At 34.9% G+C, this 24,717-nt stretch overlaps 1 protein-coding gene across 1 annotated transcript in view; it reads right to left on the minus strand.

Annotated features, from left to right (window-relative positions):
- WDPCP (WD repeat containing planar cell polarity effector) overlaps positions 1-24,717 on the minus strand; it is a 358,303-nt gene that overhangs the window by 261,243 nt on the left and 72,343 nt on the right. The window contains exons 2-6 of the mRNA XM_047069187.1: positions 7,566-7,650; positions 3,992-4,039; positions 3,095-3,145; positions 1,492-1,562; positions 1,143-1,202 (exon numbers count right to left, since the gene is read on the minus strand). Coding sequence (XP_046925143.1) covers positions 1,143-1,202; positions 1,492-1,562; positions 3,095-3,145; positions 3,992-4,039; positions 7,566-7,650 — 315 coding nt within the window. The remainder of the gene's footprint in view (positions 1-1,142; positions 1,203-1,491; positions 1,563-3,094; positions 3,146-3,991; positions 4,040-7,565; positions 7,651-24,717) is intronic.

A 24,717-nucleotide genomic window follows, 5' to 3' on the forward strand; every position in this document is an offset into this window, starting at 1 on the left:
CAGTATTTAAATCCATACAGGATATTCAATTCCATAAAAGTTATAATTAGTAGTAGTACTCATGTAACTTCAATTACATGTATGAGTAGAATATAACTTAATGATTCTTTTAATCATAAACAAGTCTAATTTTTCTAAGCAACTAGCATTTCTTAAGTGTATAAACAAAGTTGAGGAATTTGTCCATTATTTTGTGATCCAAGGTCAACTAATTATTATGTCCTGAATCTAGACCCATTCAAGATGTAGCTCCTGTTGTCTAGGCCCAAACTGTCCTAACAGAACTTTCTGTAATGGAAATGTTCTGTATCTATATTGTCCATATGATATATGCGGCTACTGAGCACTTAAAATATGGGTAGTGCAACTTTAATTTAATTCTAATTAGTTTCAATTTATTTTTATTTATTTTTTAATTTTTTTTTTTAACATTTATTTATTTTTGAGACAGAGACAGAGCATGAACAGGGGAGGGGCAGAAAGAGAGGAAGACACAGAATCTGAAACAGGCTCCAGGCTCTGAGCTGTCAGCACAGAGCCCGACGCGGGGCTTGAACTCACTGACCATGAGATCATGACCTGAACCAAAGTCAGACGCTTAACCGACCGAGCCACCCAGGCGCCCCTCAATTTATTTTTAAATAGCCACAGTAACTGGTAGCTATGATATTAAACAGCACAACTTAGAGGGTTCAAAAAATAAGAGCAAATGTCTTGTTATGTTAGGTCTAACTCCAGTCCACTTGTTGACTTCCATAAGCATCGTACTCACAAATGCCTGCTAGAGTGATAGGCCAAAAAACCTTCTGCCCTATGGTTTTATCTTCATTCAAAAATATGATTAAATCTATGCCAGTAAACATCTAATATAACATTCAGACAAATCCAAACAAAATATACCATCCAAAAAGATTTTTATTAGCATTTATAGTGTCAGTACAACTATACTGACTAATGAGGCAGCCTGGTGGCCTGTGTCAATCTGTCTAATGTTAGTTCTAGAATGACTAGAATTCAAACTATGAAATATCCCCTCTTAAAAAGGTTTTGTCCATTACCTATCATAACACAAGAATACCAATTACTGCATAGTTTTCAGCTCCACTGGTTAAACACTGCAAAATCATGTCAAACCATTTTACCTGACAGACATATTTGTTCTTCCATTTGCTCAGCACACAGTGACTATTTTGCATCAGCTCCTGAAGGAAACAGAAAAAGAGACAATGTAGTTGGCTATACACACTGTTGTTATCAGTTAAAGTGTTTCTGATTCGCAAGCAAAAAAAACCCAAAAAAGCAAAAGTCCAAAACAAAACAAAAAAAAGATCAGCATGCCACACAAAGATGCAACTGTTTTGGAACTCCTCACTAGACAAAAGCAAAGCTATCATCACTAGGAGAGTTGATCCTTTATGAAAATTAAAGCTGTTGAAAGATGTTTTAAAATAGATTTGTTTGTTGCCATTTTTGAAACTTTTGGAAAGATACCTCCAACTCCTTGAGTGAGTCTCGAAGTTTTTCTGGGCGTCTATTTTTGAGTGTCCATGGATAATCTCGTGCTGGCAAATGAAACATGTACTACAGTTAGTTAAACATGATTTAAAAAGGAAACACTGCTGAGCAGTGTGCCTTGGGAGGATTAAAATAAAACACCTCCTTAATTGAGAGGAAGTGGGCTTCATTTCCATCATCAAATAACAGTCTTTTCAAAAGCTTTGTCATAGGAACAGGATTTTTACCACAAAACAATCTCGGTGATCATAATTTTATGATGACAACCAAAGTGGCTCAGAGAATCCCTGGGAAAGTTTCCTTGTCCTGTGAATCTAGTACCTAATTGTAAATGACCAATTCTTTGCCAGAGAAGTAACTTTTTCACATGAATAATTAAAAGTTCAATCCAAAAGAAATTTCAAGTAGCCTTCTCAAACCTAAAAATTCCTATGAGTGAGTGAATATACCAAAGGAAGAAATATAACACAAAATATGATGCACAGAATATAAATTTTAAAGTAAACATCACCTATTAACATTTTTATTTAAAATGATCCTCTTTAAAAGCTATACCGCAATTCAATAATGATAAGCCTTTTTTTGTTTTAAATGCATTTAATTAAAAGATAAAATTATTCTTTAGTAGAAACTCAATGTTAGCTTAAGACAAACTAAAAATAGTTTACTTAAAAGAATAACATGTTAAATCATTACAATGATATCTGTTTCATCAGGAAAATAAATTCATCTTTGAGTTCTCCTAAATAATAATTCTAAATAAAAGTTATACATATGTGCATATGTTCTGTATGCATCCTCCTATAATATATAGTGTATATAGTATATATAGTCATTTAAATTTTACAGAATTACTATGTATCTTATTTCAGAAAATTAATTTCATTCTATAAACATAATGTATGATGTATAGAGCATATGTACAAGGTTTTAAATTGATGTTGCAGCTACTAATACAGCATCTAAAAAATTAAATGTCAGCTTGACCATTTAAAACAAGGGAACAAGTAGGATTTTCAGCTCTAACTGTATTATATATAAAACTTAAATTATATTTAATTTCACTCATCAAAACCATATTTCATTGTAGCCAAATTACATATATAATGTATTTATATACCTGAGAACAGATAAGGCTAGAAAGAATAAAATGCTAATGTTAATCATTACAAATTTTCGTTCTTTTTTACAAATTTTATTTTCTTAAAATGGGTAATATGTATTAATCATTTAGGCATGGTATGTATAATAAAACATTATCAGAATTTAAATATGATATACTTACTTTAAATATAATACATGATATAAATATGGTTCATTAAGAAAGTTTATGTCACACAAGCATAGATCTTGTTCAAAACTAGACAGAGATTTCAAAGGTCTGAATTAGAAGTGCCTAAGAAATATAATTCTCATGTTTATATACCTCAACAATGGGAATTTACAATTAAAGAAATTTGGAGGGAGTAACATTTCCTACTTGTACAGAAAGCTTAAAAAAATGTTTAAGACTGAATCTTCAGGGATATTAAAACTCCAGTTTTATAATAATTACAAAAAAAATATAAAGTAAGCTTACATTCTGCCAGCTTATGCTTTTCTTCTAAGTCACCACGCTCTGTCACTGATACTGTGGCAGAAGAGAGAAGGAAGAAAATAAAAATGGAAGTTATTTTAATTTTAATACTTTGTATTTTGAAATGCACATATATAATGTATATTATGCACGTTGTTGAGATTAATGAGTTATGTTAAATTTTTAAGAGGCTGGTGAAAAAATGCCATAATGTGGATGTTTTCATTTCATAGAGGTATTTCTTAAATTTGTAGTGCAAAGGCTTACATCACACAACAGGTGGGCCAATATCCTGAGCTCACAATCTCATCAGATAGGGAAGAGAACTGCAACGGAGTCCAGAATAGAAGCTGCTTCAGTCTGTCATCAGAACCATGAAGCTAGCCTATTAACCACCAAGCTAAGCATACAGGATGCCCACCCCAGCACCACTTCAACAGAGACCAAAACAGGAAGTAACTAGCTAGAAAGACCTTTTGGCCCATCATGAAACTTCTGGGATTAACAGGATTAATCAGATAAAGAAAATTGATCATTCACTCAGAAATGCCTATTTCAGATATCAGGTGAGGATCCGGGAGGCCAGCACCAGTGGGACCCACGCATTAACAATGCCCTCTACTGGGACACTGATAAATAAACGTGAATAGACTGTCCAATTATCAGTTGGATCGGCAGTAAAATGAACATTTTCATGTTCTTCTACAGCATTTTCTCAATATTGCTTTATTTTATACAGAACAGATATCAACCTCAACATTTTTCTAAAGGACTAAAATGACTTTTTTTTAATTTTACAATTTACCTAATGCTCAAAAAAGGGTTTTTTTTAATGGTCAGTATTTTACAGTTTAAAATATTTCATTTATAAAAATTAGTTGTATAGAATAGATACTTTACCTGCTGGGTCTTTCTTGTCATAATACTGGTAGATCCCTATGTCTCTATCTATAGAAAAGAAGAAATAACATTAGATTGTGATAAAAAGTTCTGGGAAATAAGAAGCCAAACCATGCTATATATATGTCAGGATTGGGGTTGGGAGTGGGTAGGCAGGAAGGAGGACATAAACCATCTTTTTATGTTACTAGAAATAAATAAGATCAAAAGTATATGCGTTCATCTATTCCAGGGATATGTGTGAACTGGAAGGTTTATCAATCTAATTAGAAAAGATTTACACAAAACTGGAAGGGCATGAGGAAAGGAGCAGTAAAAAAACTGAAATCATAAGACCAACTTTTCTCTTTCACACTTCCTCTGATATTTTTCACAGGGTGCTACCAAAAGGAACTGCCACTAAGCAACGCCATATGAAATTAGTGGATGGAAATGCCCTGTTGGATTCTGAGTTGTTGCTTGCTTTTCTCCAGTTTAGCTTGAATCTAGTACAGTGCTTGGGGGAAATTTGCAGGAGAAAAAGAAAATTAGAGGAAAGCATGGGTAAGTTACCTGAAGCTTTTTTAGATTCAAAAAACCTTCCAAATGCATTCAAATTCAGATGTTCTCCTGGGACTAAAAAGCAAAGCAAGGCTTCCTAGAGTGATTTAACCAAGGACTCTGTCTTTGCAACTGAATTACAGGAAAACAAAATAACTGTGTCCATTTTGTTCCTATATGTGAATAGTGAAATATTTTTCCTTTGAATTAACATTTGTTTCCCTCCATGCAAAATAATTCTAGTTACTAACAAAAGAATGCAACTGTTTCTGAAGAAGTGGAAGCAGTACAGGCTGCCCCCTAGTGACTGACTGCTCCAAACTTTCTCAAACTAAATGAAACTTTCAAAAGAGGTATTACAGCTATAGCCAATTTTTTAAATAGAGTTGTTAAAAATATTCAATCCTGTGTACTTATTAAAGCTCCATTCTATTTACCATGCCACTAATTGGAACACATAATTTTTTTTTTAAGATTTTATTTTTAAGTAATCTCTACACCCAACATGGGGCTCGAACTTACAACCCTGAGGTCAAGAGACTGCTCTTTTGACTGAGCCAGCCATGCGCACAGAGACATATAATTTTAAAGAATGAAGTTTACTTCTATTATTTAGATTAAAAATATTTAATAAGGGGTGACTGGGAAAGGTTATAAGTAGGGCTCCTAAGATACTGGTAATATTTTATTTCTTGAGTGATTTTATGGGCATGTTCATTTTTTGATAGTTCAAAATATGCCCTTATGATCTTTATACTTTTCAATATATATAAAAAGGTAGGCTTTCAATAAAAAGGTAGGCTTTTTTAAAATCTAAGAACCATAAGCATTATTTACATGGGCAATGTGTCCTCATATAATATTCCATCATTAGATGCAGCCAAATATTTATAACTCTAGAACAGAACTATGAAGACCATAAAGGCCCTTGAATTCTTTTTATTTTTTTAAGCTTTTTAAAAAAAATTTATTTAAGTAATCTCTATAGCCAATATGTGGCTCCAGCTCATGACTTGGAGATCAAGGGTCACATGCTCTTCTGAGATAACCAGGCACCCCAAGAACCCCGAATTCTGCATCTGACCCAGAGTAGGCTGTCAAAACCCAATCAGAGCCTAAGCTGGATGAGGAAGGTGTCCATGCAGAATGTCAGGCTGACAGTGTATCAGAACCACAGGTGTCCTTTTCACCGAAGGACATTCACATGGGGCAATGGCCAAATGTGGGTGTCTAGGTGAGGAAGACATCCACATATGGGAAGAGCCCAACATGGTATGTCAGAACCAATGTGAAATGAGAAGGGCATCCACATAGGGGAGGGAATGCCCACCGAGATAGAAGGCTGAGTGCATACAGGGTGATTAAGTAAGAAAAGGTATGGGAGTCCCAGGTTTCTCACTGTCAGAGAAGAGAAATACAAATATAGAAAGGGAGAAAATTAGAATGAACCCTCTGCTGGTAGATTAGAATTGATTTTCAATAGAGATAGATACAAAAATGAATATAGATGTAAATATATGTACATACATACATACCCTAGGCTCTGCCCACTGAGAGCCTAGTAAAAATGATACTCCAATAGCAATAAGCATACCTAAAGCACCGTTGACTTCTAGATACCACTTCCCTCTAAAAGGAACCAAGCTACTTAGAGAACTGATTCCAGCACGCTAGGGAATCTTTCTGTTGTGCCAGAAAGAATGGAAATGCTTAAATACTGATAGGGACCTGTCTCAAAGACATAGACTCAGCTTGAGTGGGGTCCCACTGGCCACATCAGAAATAATTTAAATATCAAAATAAATAATGATAGTAATGGATTAAAACCATTGAATAGGAAACCTGAGTCCACAGGGATAAGATAAATAATAAATATACTTGAAGTTTAATAAGAAACAATACATTTACATAATCTCAAAATATCTCCCTATGAAATACTAATTAACTCCAAAGGAAAAGTAACTTTGCAGTGGAGAATACTACCAGACACAATCTTAATGATCATAAACATTATCAATAAAGACACAAATTGAAATTGTACACCACCCAATTAGGATGTGCTGAAAATACAACACCTCTTCTGGGATATTCACATCAAACATATATAATCTGAAACTTCAGATTTGTAAAAAAAAAACTTCAAACATATACAAATACAGGGGCCTCTTATAAAATAATTGGCATAAAATCTTCAAAACTGTTAAGGTCACAAAAGTTAAAAAATAAATAAAAATTTTAAGGATGAAAGACAGGAGTAATGTGTGTTTTAACAATGCTTATTAGTATTATGGGATAAAGTATGTATTGTTAGGAAATATCTTTTAAAAAATCTTCTCTTTTGGGGCACCTGGGTGGCTCAGTCAGTTAAGTGTCAGACTCTTGATTTTGGATCAGGTCATGGTCTCACGGGTTTGTGGGATCGAGCCCACATCAGGCCCCATGTCGGGCTCGGTGCTGGGAGTATAGAGCAAGGAAATCCAAAGAACATGAATATAATTAATTGTACACCTTAGCTGTATGTTTGAAATATTACCTTTTTTTTTTTTTTTTTAAGTAGGATTCACGCCCAGTGCAGAGCCCAACATGGGGCTTGAACTCATGATCTTGAGATCAACACCTGAGCTGAGATCAGAGTTGGATGCTTAACCAACTGAGCCACCTAGGCACCCCTGAAATGTTATCTTAATATCAAATAGAAATACCTTTACCATTAGTTAGCCTACAAATATTTATGAATATAAGTCAGTCATTAGGAACAATCCCAGGAAAAAATTGAACATGTATATCTCCTAAACGTAAACAAATATTAAACCAATATAATTTTCACAACAGAAAATCTAACTCAAATTGAAAAAATAACTTATTCAGAGTAACTAAAAATAATTATTTTTTTCATTAGCCAATTTTTCATTAAGTATAAAAAAAATAATGCAACTCCAGCAGAAGAATCTAAACTCTAATCTTTGCTAGTACTTACTTATAACATTGTAACTTATATTTGAAAATGACTGAAATTAATCCAGAGATCATTTACCCCCAATGTGTAAGGTATTCTTCAAAGACCACAGGTGCAGTTCAGTCAAGCAGAAAGACATCTGAAGGCAGAAGAAATCTCCGTCCTGTTTAAAAAATAATTAAAAAGAAATGCCAATTATCTTCCATTGTCAATAAAACCAAGATCTCTTAGAAAAATAATAGAATCATCTGACACTACTAATATTTGAGATATGGCCCATTAGAATAAACATATTTTAATGTACCCTTGGTTAACCATCAAGAAATAAACTCTAGGAAAAAAAAAAAATACACTCTTCCTAAATGTAGTATGTCATCTCATTGAGAAATGTGATAACATGAAAATATATGTTTGAATCTTCAGTAACTTGTTTGATTTTTAAGGCTCTGAGTATATTTAGAATTATTTCATATTTAAGCATTTTAAGAACATTTTTAAGAAAAGGAAACATCTGGGAACTAGTGTATTATGCTAAGTGAAATAAGTCAGAGAAAGATAAATATCATATGATTTCATTTATATGTGGGATTTAAGAAACAAAACAGTGAACATAGGGGAAGGGAAGCAAAAATAATATAAAAACAGAGAGGAAGGCAAACCATAAGAGACTCTTAAATACAGAAAATAAACAGGGTTACTAGAGGGCTTTGCATGGGGGGGGATGGGCTAAATGGGTGATGGGCATTAATGAGGGCACTTGCTGTGATGAGCAATGGGTGTTGTATGTTAAGTGATGAATCACTAACTTCTACTCCTGAAATCATTATTGCATTATTATATGTTAACTAAATTGGATTTAAATAAAATTTTAAAATTTTAAGAATTTAAAAATAAATAAAATATTTATTTAAAAAAAGAAAAGGAAACATCTGTTAGGTAATTATTACATATAAACACATTTTGTATTGTATTTTTAATATACAAAACAAATATTTATCATCTCCCACATACAAACAAGCTAATTAGAGTGGGAATTTGTAGGGCACCTGGTTGGCTCAATCAGTTAAGCGTCGGACTTCAGGCTCAGGTCATGATCTCGCGGTCTGTGAGTTTGAGCCCCTCATCAGGCTCTGTGCTGACAGCTCAACAGCTCAGAGCCTGTAGCCTGCTTCAGATTCTGTGTCTCATTCTCTGCCCCTCCCCCACTCACGCTCTGTCTCTCAAAAATGAATAAATGTTAAAAAAATAATAATAAAGTGGAATTTGCAAAGTAAATGGTATATAGTTACTATTACAACAAATATTTACTTAAAGGTAAATGTGTGAAACCACAGTAGTGAATGTTCAGATTAATTTGTTAATCTGCATCTCATTGTAGACCCAGATACAGTATTCTACTCTATTAGAAAAAAAAAAAAAAAAAAAACCAAGATAACAAAAGAGTACATGGAGTATTTCTCCCATTTTTAATATCAAGAGCTAGTGATGGTTATTACTGATACTTTTTCATGAAGGAGAACCCCATTAATTTGGACTAATTGGAGGAAGACCAATATGAATGAGTAAAAAAGTCAACATTTTACAAGTATTTGAAAGAAATTTATTTAACTTCCAAATGTTTGCTTAGAAATACATACAGTACTATACTATGTGGATAGTTCACTATGTATTAGAAATACATAAACTATTGGTATCTTCTTTACAGAGATCACAAAAGAATTGCTCTTTCCAATAAAATTCTGAATAACAAAGAAAGCTTGAAAAATATTTATGACTTTTGTAGACACAGGAAAAAGCTCCCAGCTTCTTTAACATTAGGAGTGACTAAAAACATTTCCCATATTATTCATAAGGGTGATAACCCCAAATAATTTTAGACATAGTAGAAACTTCTTTCATCCTTCCTTTACCTTTACATTTGACCTCAATGTATTAATAATCAAGGAATAGATGCATGTTCAGATAACAAGATGCAGTGTGCCAATATTGAAACAGCAGAGTGAACAATGGCAGCATAAAATAAGGGCCAAGCCTGCCTGGAACAGTGGGGCTCTGAAAAAGCTACAGAGAAGTTGTGAAATGTCAGCAAAGCATCAAAGATGCATAGGATTTCACCAGTTAAATGATAATAAAGAAAATGATGATGATAGCAACAGGCAATACTCGCTAAATACCTCATGAAAAGCATTGTTCTAAACATTATATATATATATATATATATTAACTTATTTAAGCCTCATAGCTACCCTTTGAAGTAGTACAATTATTACTCCTATAATGAAGAAACTGAGGGACTGAGAAGTCACATAGCCAGCAGTTAGCTGAGGCAGACTTTGAATAGACGCAGACTGGCTCCAGAATCTGTGCTTGAAACCAGAGCACTCTATAGTATTGGGCTATCTAGAAGGGTGGGAGGGAGAATAGGTAGTAGTGTTGAGTACAAGGATGGCATATCCCAGGCATGGCAGCAGATTAAAATGCATGGTAGAAAGTGACAGAAGGCGCGCCTGGGTGGCTCAGTCGGTTAAGCATCCAACTCTTGGTTTCGGCTCAGGTCATGATCTTGAGGTTCGTGAGATGGAGCCGCAAGCTGAGAGCACGAAGCCTGCCTGGGATTCTCTTCTCTTCTCTCTCTCTCTCTCTGCCCCTCTCCTGCTCGCACTCTCTATCTCAAAAAATAAACTTTAAAAAAAAAGAAAAAGAAAGTGATAGAAAAATGCAATTGCAAAGGGTAACAAGGAAACAGACTATAAAAATAATAGAAATGTTTGGACTGATCTGAGTTCACTCTCTTCTGTGTACTGAAGTGCCTTAAAAAGGTTAGAGATAGAACAAAGGACCCTTCAATCCCCAGAGCTGCCCAGCTGTCACCAGAAGCTGGTTGCCACTGTATGTAGGTATGGGGTAGAAGAGCTATGAAAGAGGATGAAGTTCCTTATCAGCAGGCAGTACAGAAAAAGTGGTATTAAGCTAATTACAACTTTTTCAATTTAACTGAACTTTATCTTGCAGAGTTGTCTCCTTGGGAGTGACTCTAGTGAGGCTACTATTACTTAAAACATTTCCAAAGCCATATTCTTTGGAATTGTTTTCAGTTAGTTTTATGAGGCTCATTTCAGGATTACTTTATGGTATACTTTTTTAAAAACCAAAATACTTACTGTTTTAGAATATGTAAACTGCACCCTTCTCATTTGGATGGGTGAGGTCTAGAATATTGGTTTAAAGAAACAGCTAATAAATTAAATAAATATTTACTTGCATTTAGAAAGCTTAATGAGTATATTCTAGACCCTAACTGCCTGGTTTCTTATTCTAACTTCTCAGTTTACTAGCTAACTTGCAAAACTGACATAGCTTCTCTAAGTTCCCCAAGATATAAAATGGCCATAATAAAGTACCTACCTCAGGGACTATCTCAAGGGAACTTTTATTCAATTAATTTATTGTTGCCATTGTTGCTGCTGCTACTGCTATTACTCTGTATGTCTAGCACTATGCACATTTATATGAAAAAAACACAAGGAGTATGTTACATACAGTCTTTGACCTTAGACAGTAATTTCACAAGGTGAAATGAATGAAATGAATAAATGAATAAAACTCTGTACTCCTAAGTACAGAGTACAATAGGGGTTTTATGAAAGAAAAACATGTATCTTAGAGAAGTTTCTACACAAGACAAAGTATTTGGATTAGGACATGCAAATGGGTTAATATTTCACTGGGAACAGAGAAGAATGGATGCGATGAAACAGGAGCATATTTCTTCTGATATTAAGTATCAAAGGTCACAACTTTTAGACTACACTAGAAAATAAAAATTCACATTCTTCAATTTAGTGTCTATTCAGACACCAATAATTAGGATTTATGACAATGTAGACAAAGACAAGGCTGAAATTTAGCTGTTATTAGATACATAAAAAAGTTTTATTATGCAAATTAAATATAAAGTTTACAGCTAAAGCCAAAAAGGCCACACCTTTACTTATATATCAAAAGAAGACTGCACTTGAAACTCTGCTTTTTTTTTTCCAATTTAAGTCAATTCAATAATAAAGAATTTGTCAAAACTTTTCCCTAATAGCAGAAATGGAGAGAAAAGAATACTTTTCCTTGTAATTCACATTGGCCATTTCTAAGAAGCAGGAATGCTTTTAACTTGAAAACCAATAGATCCACTGTCCATATTTTTACTAAGTTTGAAACTCCTATAGTACTCAGAAATTACAGAGTTTGGGGGAGAACAAACAAAATGAGGTCCATGGAGAGCTTCAAATGTCAAGTGCAAACAAAGCCTGTGACCCTTTGTATTTGGACATAAGGAGAAGTTCTGAGAATTGTATGGGTTTGAGCCTATGATCTGGACTTGTCTTCCAGGTAGGTCAGTACCAAAGATTCATGTCTAGTCCCAATGGAGTGGGAACACTGAGAAAGATGCCCTAGTTCTCAAAATGCTCTGATACATAAATATTATCAATTTGTATTGATATTATTTCCCACTAAAAAATACAGGACAAAGGAAGAGAGGGGCATTCTGCTTTATAAAGGACCCCTTTGGGGGCACCTGGATGACTCAGTAGGTTAAGCAACTGACTCTTGATTTCAGCTCAGGTCGTGATCTCACAGTCGTGAGATCTAGCCCTGCATTGGGCTCCACACTGGGTGTGGAACCTGCTTAAGATTCATTCATTCATTCATTCATTCTCTCTCTCTCTCTCTCTCTCCCCCCCCCTTCCTCTCCCTCAGTCCCTTCCCTGCTCATAAGCATGCACATGTATATACACACACAAGCTCTCTCTCTCAAAAAAATTGTAATAAATAAATAAATAAATAAATAAATAAAAAGCAAAGGACCCCTTTGTGGAACATTTGGTTTAGGGTAATAGCTGTAGAGGATGATACCCAGCTAGCTGTAGGGGATGACACCCAGCAGAAAGTAAGCAGGCCTGGCAGCCATTTGGATAAACACAGTCAACAAAAGTGTGGGATCCAGACAAAATGGGATCCACCCCAGCAAAAGGAGACATGGTGGCCAAGGAGTAATCCATACCACCTGGAGAAACAGCAATAATCAGGTGATGGAGTAAGCCTAACAAATAGTTGGGTGAGGCAAGTGAGAAGAAAATAACCAATGCCCATTAGTAAATGATTGTACTTGTTTATGAGCACATGTGACAACCCCTGCAGACTCCCCAAAATACATACAATTAAGGAGGCTTTGCAGGAGTCATACCCTAGCAGGTAGGCCAAAGATAGTCAAATATGGGTTATTCATCCTTCTTTCCCCCTGAACTTTAAATATCTGCTGATAAGACCATATAAGACTAAAAAGAATTAATGGAGTAAATAAAACAAGTTTATAAAAATCTACAATAACTACATGGGCACAGTGAGAGGGGACCAAGTCATTATCCTTTTTAGCCCTCAAGATGTCTTGCCATCTTTACACTGCGCAGGTTCTTTAAAAGATACAGACCTTTAAACGTCTTGCATCTTACTCAAGAATGTCACCAGTTAAAAGGAATGCTGGTAATTTCCTCATTTGAAAAAGTGCCTGGAGGAAGTAGTCAAGACTGAGCTTGTATTATTCAAATACTGTATTAGTGCATAAATAGTTGTTTTAAAGGAGGGTAAGAAAAGAATTTCAGAAGAATGATGGATTCTGCATTGTGGGATTGGGGTGTGAGCAGAGATTAAAAAGGGAGAGAAATAGGGAGTGCCTTAAAAAGTTAGCAGAGAAAGTTAGCTATTCAGTGCCCTTGTCCATTTCTCGGAGTAAAATCCAATGCACAATTTAGAGCTAGAACAAAAGTAGCCATTTAAGGTGTTATGTGAAAAAAAATGATTTAGTAAAAAATACAGCAAATAATAATCCAAATGAAAAGAAAAAGGAAAAACCTCTACAACAACAAAATGCCCATAATTTTTATGTTAAAATAACTTAAATTTCTACAGTTTTCTACTTAAATTCTGTAAAGTAGTTGATGACCGTCCCAGATGCCCCAGGAGCCCATCCTGAACCTAAACCTGCGATCTCCATGACAGAATAAGCAGCATGATTTAAATTAATCTTGACCTAAATCGAGATGATTGTTCTGCTGTAGAGGCAGAATCTATGACAGTCCAAATATTGATTGATTGATTGATTCATTCATTCATTCATTCATAGTGCACACAAGCGAGCAGGGGAGGAGCAGAGAAAAAGGGAGAGAATCCCAAGCAGGCACTGCTCTGACAGTTCAGAGCCCAATGTGGGGCTCAATCTCACAAACCATGAGATAATGACCTGAGCCAAAATCAAGAGTCAAACACTTAACCAACTGAGCCACAAATGTACCCCTATGACACCAAATTTTGAGGACAAAATGGTGAGAGGATCCTAGAGAGCCTTCTTACTTTTTACTTCCATTTTTAAAAAGTTTAAAGCCTTCCCTTCAAAACTGGTTACATTGTAATAAGTCAATATTTATTTGCCTTAAGAAAATTGTTACCATATAGACTAAATTTTAAGAAAGTAACATGCAAAATAAAAACAGCTGTGTTAAAACACTGCAACTTGCTTTACTTTTGATAATTTTTCTTTTGAAAAAGAAAAACTATGTTTCAGAGGTACAGATTACTTGCCACTAAATAAATCTGCAAAATACTTGTCTTCCTGGTTTCTGAAGTCAGCTATTTTGACTGGTTTGGGAAGAACAGGAAGCTTCAGGGCAAATAAACCCCTAATGTAAAACATGATGGGAAAGGAAAGAATTAACAAATAGAAGACACTGTTCTAGTTTAACAAAGATAAATGATACCTGGCGCCAACAAGACATTTAAAATAAATGTGTTATCAGCACAATACCTCAGAGAGCCTAAGGGAATCTTTGTTGGGCATAAACTTAGAGTGTATACTTGCTATTTATTACCAACAGACTTTCTGAGGAATATCTACTCACCAATTCAAAATGTACAAAAATGAAGACAACTAAAAAAGCATAAATTTAAGATAAACCATTGGTTAACTGTATCATTGGGCAATTTTCAAATTACATGAAGCACAGAGTATTCCCCCGTAATCTCTTGTCAAGCATCAACATAGAATCATTAATAATACCTGTTAAGCATATGCATGAACATAATTACTCAATGTCACATTACCAGAAATTAAGATTCAAAATAATATTTTGAAATATTTAACACTAAACCAAACAATTAAGCAATGAAAACATTTGTGTAAAAGGGCAGAGTGGTCTCAAAATAGAGACCTCTAGCTTGGATTGAACCTACTGCAACAGAAGACTAGAGCATTAGGAACACCAGACCGTTGGTACCTCAGAGAGTCCTATGATATTAATTATATTAATTAAATGTCACCAATATTTTGAGCACTTTAGGTGTATGGCATTTTACTGTGAGTCCAATATATGAAGATTTACAAAGTAGAATCTCTACTATCAAATAGTATCCATGTAGCAGATAAAATAACCACAAAAACAACATGAAGTTTATGGTAAGTGCTAATCTAGCAACAAAGGGTGTTCAGTAGGTGCTCTAGTTTGATAATAAAGTAGAAGGGCATTGAGGATTGTTAGTTTTTTGTGTGTTTATTTATTTATTTTGAGAGGGGGGCAGGGGCTAAGAGAGAGGGAGAGAGAATGAATTCCAAGCAGGCTCCGCACCATCAGCGCAGAGCCTGACACAGGGCTCAAACCCATGAACCATGAGATCATGACCTGAGGGGAAGTTGGATGCTGAACCAACTGAGCCACCCAGCTACCTGAGGATTGTTAGATTTGACAGAGGGAGAGAAATAAAAATGAGGGAACAGTATACAAAAATTTAAGTTGCAAGGCTTATTTGAGAAATAATAAGCAATTGGTTTGGTGCACAAATAGAAGCGATAAATCAGGGCCACACTAAGGTAGTCGCCATCAGGACTTCACATCTGCTAGGTAGCTAATGAGGAATAGTGACAAGTTTCTGATCTGGTAAGGTATTCTAGAAAAAGTGATCAACAGAATTGTTGTTGGAAGATTTATTGTATAGGTGGTAATATTGACGGAGTGGAGGAAGAGGATACAAGTAACCTGTTAGAAAAGCTACATAGAAAAAGAAATAACACCAATATTCAGTAACAAGAACTTGATTTGGGATGATGGCAGTTGGAAAGTAGCTTAAAAGAAAAAAAAAAAAACAGATTCAACTGATGTGTTGAAGAAAGAGTCAATATCCTATGGAGACTAATGAATTGTAGAAGCGAGAAAGAAGGAAGAATCTGGAATAACCCCCAATGAATAGGAATCTGGTTACTGCACAGAGAGTGGCCCTTGCCTTGAACATGCTTCCACTGAGCAGGTATGTCTCTATCATCATGTGCCAGGTAAAAGGGAGCCAGTACATTCTCCCCTTGACTACCTCAACTACTCAATCCACACACCTCAATCTGCCCAGCCACTGACTTGGCTGGCTACTCAGTTTCCTGAGTACTTTTCCCTTGCCCCTCAGTTTCTAACTCAGACTCTCCCTCTTCCTTAGACTGTGATTCAGCGTCTTCACTCTGTGAAGGACTCACAAACATCAGTTTTCTTAGTTACACCCAGTTTACAAGAACCCCTTACACAGACCTGTTCCCACTTGGTTTATTCTAGTTTCAAGAGCAGATTTTGAATTAAAACATACACAGAAACAGGTTAGTCTAGAAAAGAAGCATGTTTTGCCAATGTAGGTAAGCTGAACTTTTGACACAGTGGGAATTCAAGGTATAAAAGTAGATATGGTTATGTCTAACTGATAGCTATAAATACAGAAAAGGGGCCTGGACTGTACAAAAACTATCTTGGGATTATATAAATAGAAAGTTAAAAATCACTGAGTAAGATCCCAAAACAAAAATAAAGCCAAGGATAGATATTTTGGTAATTCTCCAACAAGAAGATGATGAAAAAGAAATTAAGACAGTATAGTGTCAAAGGAAGGAAGGAAGGAAGGAAGGAAGGAAGGAAGGAAGGAAGGAAGGAAGGAAAGAAGGAAGGAAGGAAGGAAGGAAGGAAGGAAAAGAGAGGCATCTGGCTGGCTCAGTCAGTTGGGCATCCAACTTTGACTTAGGTCATGATCTCTTGGTTTGTGCGTTTGAGCCCCATGTCAGGCTCTGTGCTGACAGCTCAGAGCCTGGAGCCTACTTTGGATTCTGTGCCTCCCTCTCTCTCTCTCTCTGCCTCTCCCTTGCTCGCACTCTGTCGCTCTCTCAAAAACAAATAAATATTAAGAAAGAAAGGAAGAAGGAAGTAACAAACAAACAAACAAACGTGTCAAGAAAACAAGAGAAGAAAAAATGGTATATGTGTTTTATTTTAAGTAGCTATATAGTGGTCAAACTTGTTTCTGAATTTCAACGTAGAAATGACCTCAATATAGTTTAATGAGAAGTAATGTTTTATCAAGGGCAGAGAGATTAAGTCTTCTAAGGAAGGTGTGGTTCTACTGCTCTGAATGCTGGGCTGTGAGCCAAAATGCCTCATTTCTAATCTAGCTATGACAGACTTACCCCAAACCATTTAACTTCTCTGCCTCAATTTCCCTACTTACAAAAATAAGGATAATGATACTGACCTACATTTGCAACAACGTTGTAAGGATTAATTAATGTTGTATACTGCTTTGAAGATGAAAAGCACTGAGCATTACTAGTTGGTATTGCATAACTAATTGCCTATTAATACTGAAAATTTTATCCTTTAATTTCATTCAAACAGCAGTTATCACATAAATGTTCTAGCTCCCTCAGTGACATTTACCTTCAATTATTATTAAATTATTTTTCTGTATCTAGATCTTTTCTAGATTGTATCATAAGTGTTATTCCATAGGATATAAAGATTTGATGAACTCAGAAGTCTAGAACACTTTTTTAACCTAAATATTAAGTATAAATATTCAGGACATATTTATTTGCTAATGAGCAGCCATTGCAAGTATTCAATAAATGCTAAAAGGTAATACTCAAACTTATGAAATTTTAGATTTAACAAATAACACCAAGAAATTGTATGGTAAAAGCAAAATAAAAAAGCACAAAGCAGTGTATTGAAAACACTGTCTCTGGGGCACCTGGGTAGCTCAGTTGGTTAAGTGTCAGACTCTTGATTTCGGCTCAGGTCTTGATCTCATAGTTTGTGAAATCAAACCCTGGTCAGGCTCCAAGCTGTCACTGTGGAGCCTGGTTGAGATTCTCTCTCTTCTTCTCTCTCCATCCCTTCTTTTTTTTTTTTTTTTTTAAATTTTTTTTTTTTCAACGTTTATTTATTTTTGGGACAGAGAGAGACAGAGCATGAACGGGGGAGGGGCAGAGAGAGAGGGAGACACAGAATCGGAAACAGGCTCCAGGCTCTGAGCCATCAGCCCAGAGCCTGACGCGGGGCTCGAACTCACGGACCGCGAGATCGTGACCTGGCTGAAGTCGGACGCTTAACCGACTGCGCCACCCAGGCGCCCCTCTCCATCCCTTCTAAATAAACTTTAGAGGTGCCTGGGTGGCTCAGTCAGTTAAGCATCTGACTTTGGCTCAAGTCATGATCTCATGCTTCATGGGTTCGAGACCCGTGTTGGGCTCTGTGCTGACAGCTCAGAGCCTGGACCCTGCTTCAGATTCTGTGTCTCCCTCTGTCTCTGACCCTCCCCCACTCGCGTTGTCTCCCTTTCTCTTAAAAATGAACATTAAAAAAATTTTTTTTAAATAAATCAATAGACTTTAAAAAAATGAAAAAAGTCCTTATTTCTAAAACAACCTATACAACCTAAAAGTATACAAAAAATAGAGAAACTTTTAAATCCATTTTAAATTTACAATAGTAATGCATGCCTATTGTTTTAAAAAATACAAATATGGAAATATTTGATGTTAAAATGAGTATGTTCCCCTCCCAGCTGCCCTCTCCACTGTGAAAGGAGCCACTGCACAGTATGGCATGTGGCCTTCCAGATTTTCTTGATATGCTTACAGTGTGTCCATACCCATACTTACTTCCTTTGTGTTTTTGTAAAGACAAGATTTTACGATACATACCATTTCCTTTTTTCACCTGAACACCACAGCATGGATATTCTCTATCTACATACACAGACTGACTTCATTGTTTGGGTTACTTTCCTCAACTAAAGATTGGATTTATTCAAGTATCTGAAAACATTCTACAATGGAAACTGTTATTAGATGCTGCTTGTTCTGTGCTATGGACCACGCACATACTGCCACGCTGTTTTCAGAAGACTTGAAAGGTCACTAATAGTTTAAAAACTGTACACCTGACAGAGAAGGAAGACAACTTAATGTTTCATCCAGATCCAGAAGTACATCTCTCACTATTTTTTAATACAATGTAAGATGGATGTAAGATGTTTCATTGGATAGTGATCGTAATTTACTTAACCATTTCCTCAATGTACATTCTGTTTCTACTTTTTGCCTTATAATCCCATGAAAACATATATGCACACCTTACATTTTGAGAGGTGATGCCAAACTGGCCTCCGAGATGACTCTGCCAATTTACATTTCTACCAATAACATTACTATCTTTTTCCCTATATCCTCAATAACATGGAGAATTATCTAACTTTTACATTTTTGCCAATCTGGTATGTGAAAATTGGATTCCTGTAGTTTTCAGTTTCATTTTTCCACTTATTAAAGAGATCAAACACCTTTTCACGTATTTTTAAATAATTTTATTTCTTCTATAAACTACTTGTTTCTATCTTTGCCCATCTTTCCAATGAGTTCTTTATCTCATTCTCTGTGTATTAATAACATTAATCCTTCATTGTATACATTGGACATATTTAGCCCTTGAAATTTTTTCATCAACTTTATACATGAAGAAAATAAGAGAATACAGAATTCACATTTTTTTGAAACTTGAGCATAACCTAACAGAAAGCTCTCTGAACTCCATTCAGCTAGTGAAGAAGTGGTTCTTCAGAGCCGCTCATAGTTGGTCAGATGATGCTATTTCTAGATGAAGCAAAAGACAACAGATTCTTATGTTCCAGGAAAAGTGTGCATCACTCTTAATAAATAAAAGAGGTTAGAGGAGATTCTTTGCCTAGAAAGAAAAGTGGGAGTCCCTTCAAGTTCCCAAAATAAACTGTGGCAAAAATCTTTATAAATCTCCTGTTATACTTAAATTTGGAAAATATTCCCCTTGGGCATTGTTTAAATTGTTTAATTCATTTAAATAGATTTTCTCAGTTTAACATTTTTCATACTGTAAGCAGTTTTGACATTTAGACAATTTATCAATGGCTTCTTTATTGTGGTCTGTTTCCTCTTCTTTCTACTCATTACATGCAACAAATTAAATTTCACTAATATTTAAAGATCAGTGTTGACCTTTGCATAGCCATTTTCTAGTTCCTGTTAATACAAACATCTTGTTTGCTGATGTTCATTTTCAATATTTTGCTGCACACAATTTCCATTATTCCAAAGAGACTTGTATCCAGTTGAAGTGCATTTTTTCAGTGACCTTGCAAAATAATTGCTATGGCTTATATCAGGAATTTGGTGGGGGGGGGGGGGTATGCTTGCATAAGAAAATAATAATAACAACAATAAAATAATCTTTGCCTACCATCTCCTCTTATATATGTACCCACCTTTCTTATCTACAAAAATATGGACTTAATTCTTGTTAGGATGTATTTCAGTCACAACAATAAAAAGACAAAGAAACAGAAATGTTGGCAATACAATCATGATAATTAATTCTAGATTACAACTGCATATGCTATACATGGATAGAAAGAAATGGGACTTTGAAGACAGAGTAAACTGAATTTCAGGAATAATTCCTAAAGAGCTGAGTTAAAGACAAGAGAACACTGAAATGCTCTTATCTAAACCAATGCTAACTGGTGAAATAATTTGTCAATTTAGATTTACTGTTTTCAAAAGCATATAAATCAAAGAGTGTTGCAAAGTGAGCAAGAATGGAAAAAAAGATAGAGATCCTTTCTCTTCAAATAGAAAAGACAGTGAAAATTTTTGAAGTGGCCTCCAGCTATCACCTCAACCTTGTCAGATTTCACTTGTCAACACTTTGATGACAGATTGCCACCCCCTCCTCTAAAAAACAAACCCTAGTAACTGTTGAAAGAAACGGCTTCTTATAAAAGTGGAATATCTCATGCAATTTGATAGTTGTATACTTTAAAATCTTTTTTCCCCCAAAGAGACTTGAAAAACCTTTTTCTATGTTTATTATCAAAACTTAAAAGCTGAAGAACACTCCCAGTGTGGGGAAGAATAGGGGGTATAACATTTTTAAATACCTACTTAATGCATTTTATATTCATTATTTCATCTAATCCTCACAGTAACCCTCTGGAATTGTGTACTAAATTGTGCATGTATTTGCCTGCGTACATATGGTGTGCATGGGCATAAAAGTATTTTTCTGGGCAAGGAATAGCAGTTTCTCCAAGGAGTCTTTTTGCCTGCCCTCCCCCAACCCAAATCAACTCTGATAGACTAGAAATCTCTTAATTTAGATATGAAAATAGGTCTAAGGAGGTAAAGTAATTTGCACAAGTTCAGTCAGTTTGTTATAGGAACAGTTAGGGCTAGAATTCATGTCCACAGATTATCTGTGCAGTGCTCTTTCTACTCTACCTCCCTCTGCCTAAATGCTATGCTAAATAGAGCCTTTTAGTTAAGCTTCTGCTTAAGCACCTAAGACAGGTGTCAGTTTAGACTGATGTAATTAATCCATGGTGAAAGATACAGATGAAACCTATTTTCTGGCCAAATTTAATTTATTTTGCTTGGAAAACCCTTGGAGGAAGTTATGTGAATGAGTATTTAAGGATTATTTTTAATTAGTATATTAGCAGTTTTTAAGTAAAATGATGTATCTAAAACATCTGATTAAAACTGGTATTTCTTAGACACTAAAGAATCTTCACACTATTTACTTAACAAACTTCACAGATAATACAAAACTAAGCTCTAACATGAATTATTAATGTTTTACAGCTGAATGTTAAATGAATTAAGGTCTTCTTTTTAAGTTATTGCATTATATCAGAGGTTTAGTTCTATTTTGACTCCCCTTATTGGGTGGTAGTTCTCACTAAATTCACAAGCTCCTCAATCTCTATGACAAGTTCTTAATGAAATGTAAACAAGCCCTAAAAGCTCCCAGTTCATAAGAATTTTGCAGTGAATCCTTTTATATTGTGATTGCATCTTCCTTCATACTCTTTATTCCCTGATTGGTCATTTTCACCTTTACTAATGGCTTGTCACAGCATAATTACTTACATAATACTTTTGGTATTTTGTTTCAGTACTTGAATGGAAAACCAAAGAAGGTAACTCAGGAAAGAACAGCCTTTTCTTATTGAAATGAAGACTGTGAATAACCACCAAGTTCCCCCTGAGAAGGGATCAGTTTCACCTTAATACATTTAATACAGGCATACATCATCACAGCTTAAAATGTTAATAATTTCCTAATGAGTAGAAAATTATTAACTAATATTTAAAAATCAGAATAAAACAAGGAAGATTCTAGATTACAATGTTTTACCTTAAAGCCCAAACAAATCATGGATTAAAAAAAAAAAAAATGTTTCCCATGCTTTTCAGACTGGACTGTCTTATCGAGGAGTAAATAGAATAACATATTTGAAAATATGTGGCAAATGACCATTGTTCAATAAATGTCAGTTTCCTTTTCCTCAATATTCATATCTATAAAACAGACCCCGATTTCAATAGAAAAGAAAAAAATACTCTGATTATTTTAGTGTTTCACTAAGTATCATTTCATCTTCTAATTATTTTAGTTTGGGTCAATCTACATTTGCAAAGCATCTACCATGTCCCAAATTGGGCCAGACATTGTGCTAGGCATTCAAGATACAAAGGTGGGAAAAAAAACCAAGAACTTACATGTGAGGAGGTGGTAACTTAGTGGAGGATGGGGGGATGGGAAGAGAAAAACAATGAATACAATTACATCAGAGTATGGAAAATAAAGTAGAATCATATCCAAGGAAGAAAGTACAGAGAAAAGAGTTATCAATTCTAACGTCTAACACAATCTCAGCCACAAAAATTGAAATTATAAATCTATTTTCAGAACCAGAGGCCTCTTTAGAGAAAATGAATACCTAGCATAGGACTGGGTCACATAAAGCTACTGTATGCTTCACATTGAAACTTTATGTATCTGATAATCAATGTATACATTTAGCACAGTGTTGCTTTTTTTTTAATCAGAATTCAACATTAAATCAGTAGCACTTTATAATCAATGGTAAATTAGAATGAAGGAAACATTGCCTATATCAATGCTTGATTGATTTTTTTTTTTTGGTAGCACAACCAGCTCAAAGTTGGCAACATACACAAAAATCCTACATAGAGGACCATCCCAATAAAGATAGGGGGTTCAGCACATATAAAATGACAGTAAACAACAGAAAGAAAACTCACAAGGCAAGGAGAATGAGAAATAGGGCAACAAAATAGTTATCAACAAAATTTTGGAGAGTAAAAAGCTGATGGATAAGAGGTAACTGACAATAGACTCAAAAAAGTGTAAAGCCAAGAATACATATAGGGTGGATGGCTAAGAGCCAAAGAGTTCATGCACTAGAACTCTAAAAAGTCTCAGAAACTAGAAGCACCAAGTACTTTTGAAGGAATGCTTAGGATTGAAAACAAGAGAACTGTTTGAAATTCTATGTAAAGAATACTTAGACTTCTAGGTGCTATTCTCTGCCAGCACAGCTGGACTATCCCTCCCTATCATAGAAGAAAACTGTAAAATGACTCTTTAGAGGTGGTTTCAGAGCAACTACTTAAGAAACAAAACATTACTGAAGAATAAGAGAGCTACTCTGAAAAGAAGGAGGAAAGGGAGGAAATAAAAATAAGACAGCCAAAATAAATAACTCAAATGAGTGTTGAGGAAATCTCCCAGAAAGTAAAAAGAAATGCATACTTACACACACACACACACACACACACACACACACACAGAGAGAGAGAGAGAGAGAGAGAGAGAGAGAAAGAAAGAAGAAATCTGGAGAATCAGTCAGATTAATCCTAAATCACACATATGACTAAGGAAGAAAATAGAGACAATGGAAGGAAGGGAAGAAATTATCAAAGAAAAAATACAAGAAAATTTCCCAGAACTGAAGTACATGAGTTTCTAGGTTGAAAGAAATTGTCAAGTACCCAACACAATGGTTTACAAAAGAGTCACCCCCCAGGCATATCATTACGAAATCAAAACACTGGAGATAAACAAAAATCTTAGGTTTCCAGAGAAGAAAAAAATAAACCATGACAAAAACAGGTCACTTAAAAAGGACAAGGCATCAGACTTCTCAACACCAGCAATGGAAGTTAGAAGTCAAGGAAGTACTGCTTTCAATTTCTCAAGGAAAATTATTTCCTACCTATAATTCTATATGTAGCCAAACTATCACTTCAGTGTGAGATTAAAGATGTTCAAAGAGGCAAGGTCTCAAAAATTATCATGCATTTTTAAAAGGAAATTACTGAAAAATGTGTCCCACCAAAGGATACAATTAACCATGAAAGAGGACGATATGGGATCCAGGAAATAAAGGATCCAACACAAGAACAAGGAAAAAGGATTTCCAGAATAGCAATAAATGGAAATCATACAAGGATAAAACTGTATCTCATGCACAATAAAGAGAGCAAGCTCCATGAAGAATATTGCCAAGAAAAAAAAATTGACAGTAACAGACTATCTGATACACACAAATCTACAGAAAGAAGATTTATACTTTTGCTGGGAAAGTTGGGATGAGAAAATAATAGGTCTATAAAAAATAAGCAAATTGTAAAAGTAATGCAATTATTAACTGCATAGAAAACACAATTATACAAGAAGAAAAATGTAATCTTTGTATGTTACACTGCTAAACTTTTATTACATACAGTTAGAATACTGGAGACATACAATTCAGATTAACCAAAAACTGTGGTATACCTGTGCTGGAAGAGAGAGAAGTTTGTATGGGAGGGCATAAGTGCTAAGGCAGGGGTTAAGTTCTCTTCCAAAGTGACAATTTAATAGGCTAAAAAGTAAAATTTTCAAAATGAAGAAATAAGCAATGCATGTTGTTTACAAATACAGAGGTAAACACCAGAAGAAATAACTAAAGAACTGAAAGTGCTTGCCTCTGGTTGGTG

The sequence above is a fragment of the Lynx rufus genome, unplaced genomic scaffold, assembly GCF_022079265.1.
Source record: "Lynx rufus isolate CCGP_SWC_20201006 ecotype Redwood Valley unplaced genomic scaffold, mLynRuf1.p SCAF_8, whole genome shotgun sequence".
Classification (NCBI taxonomy): Eukaryota; Metazoa; Chordata; class Mammalia; order Carnivora; family Felidae; genus Lynx; species Lynx rufus.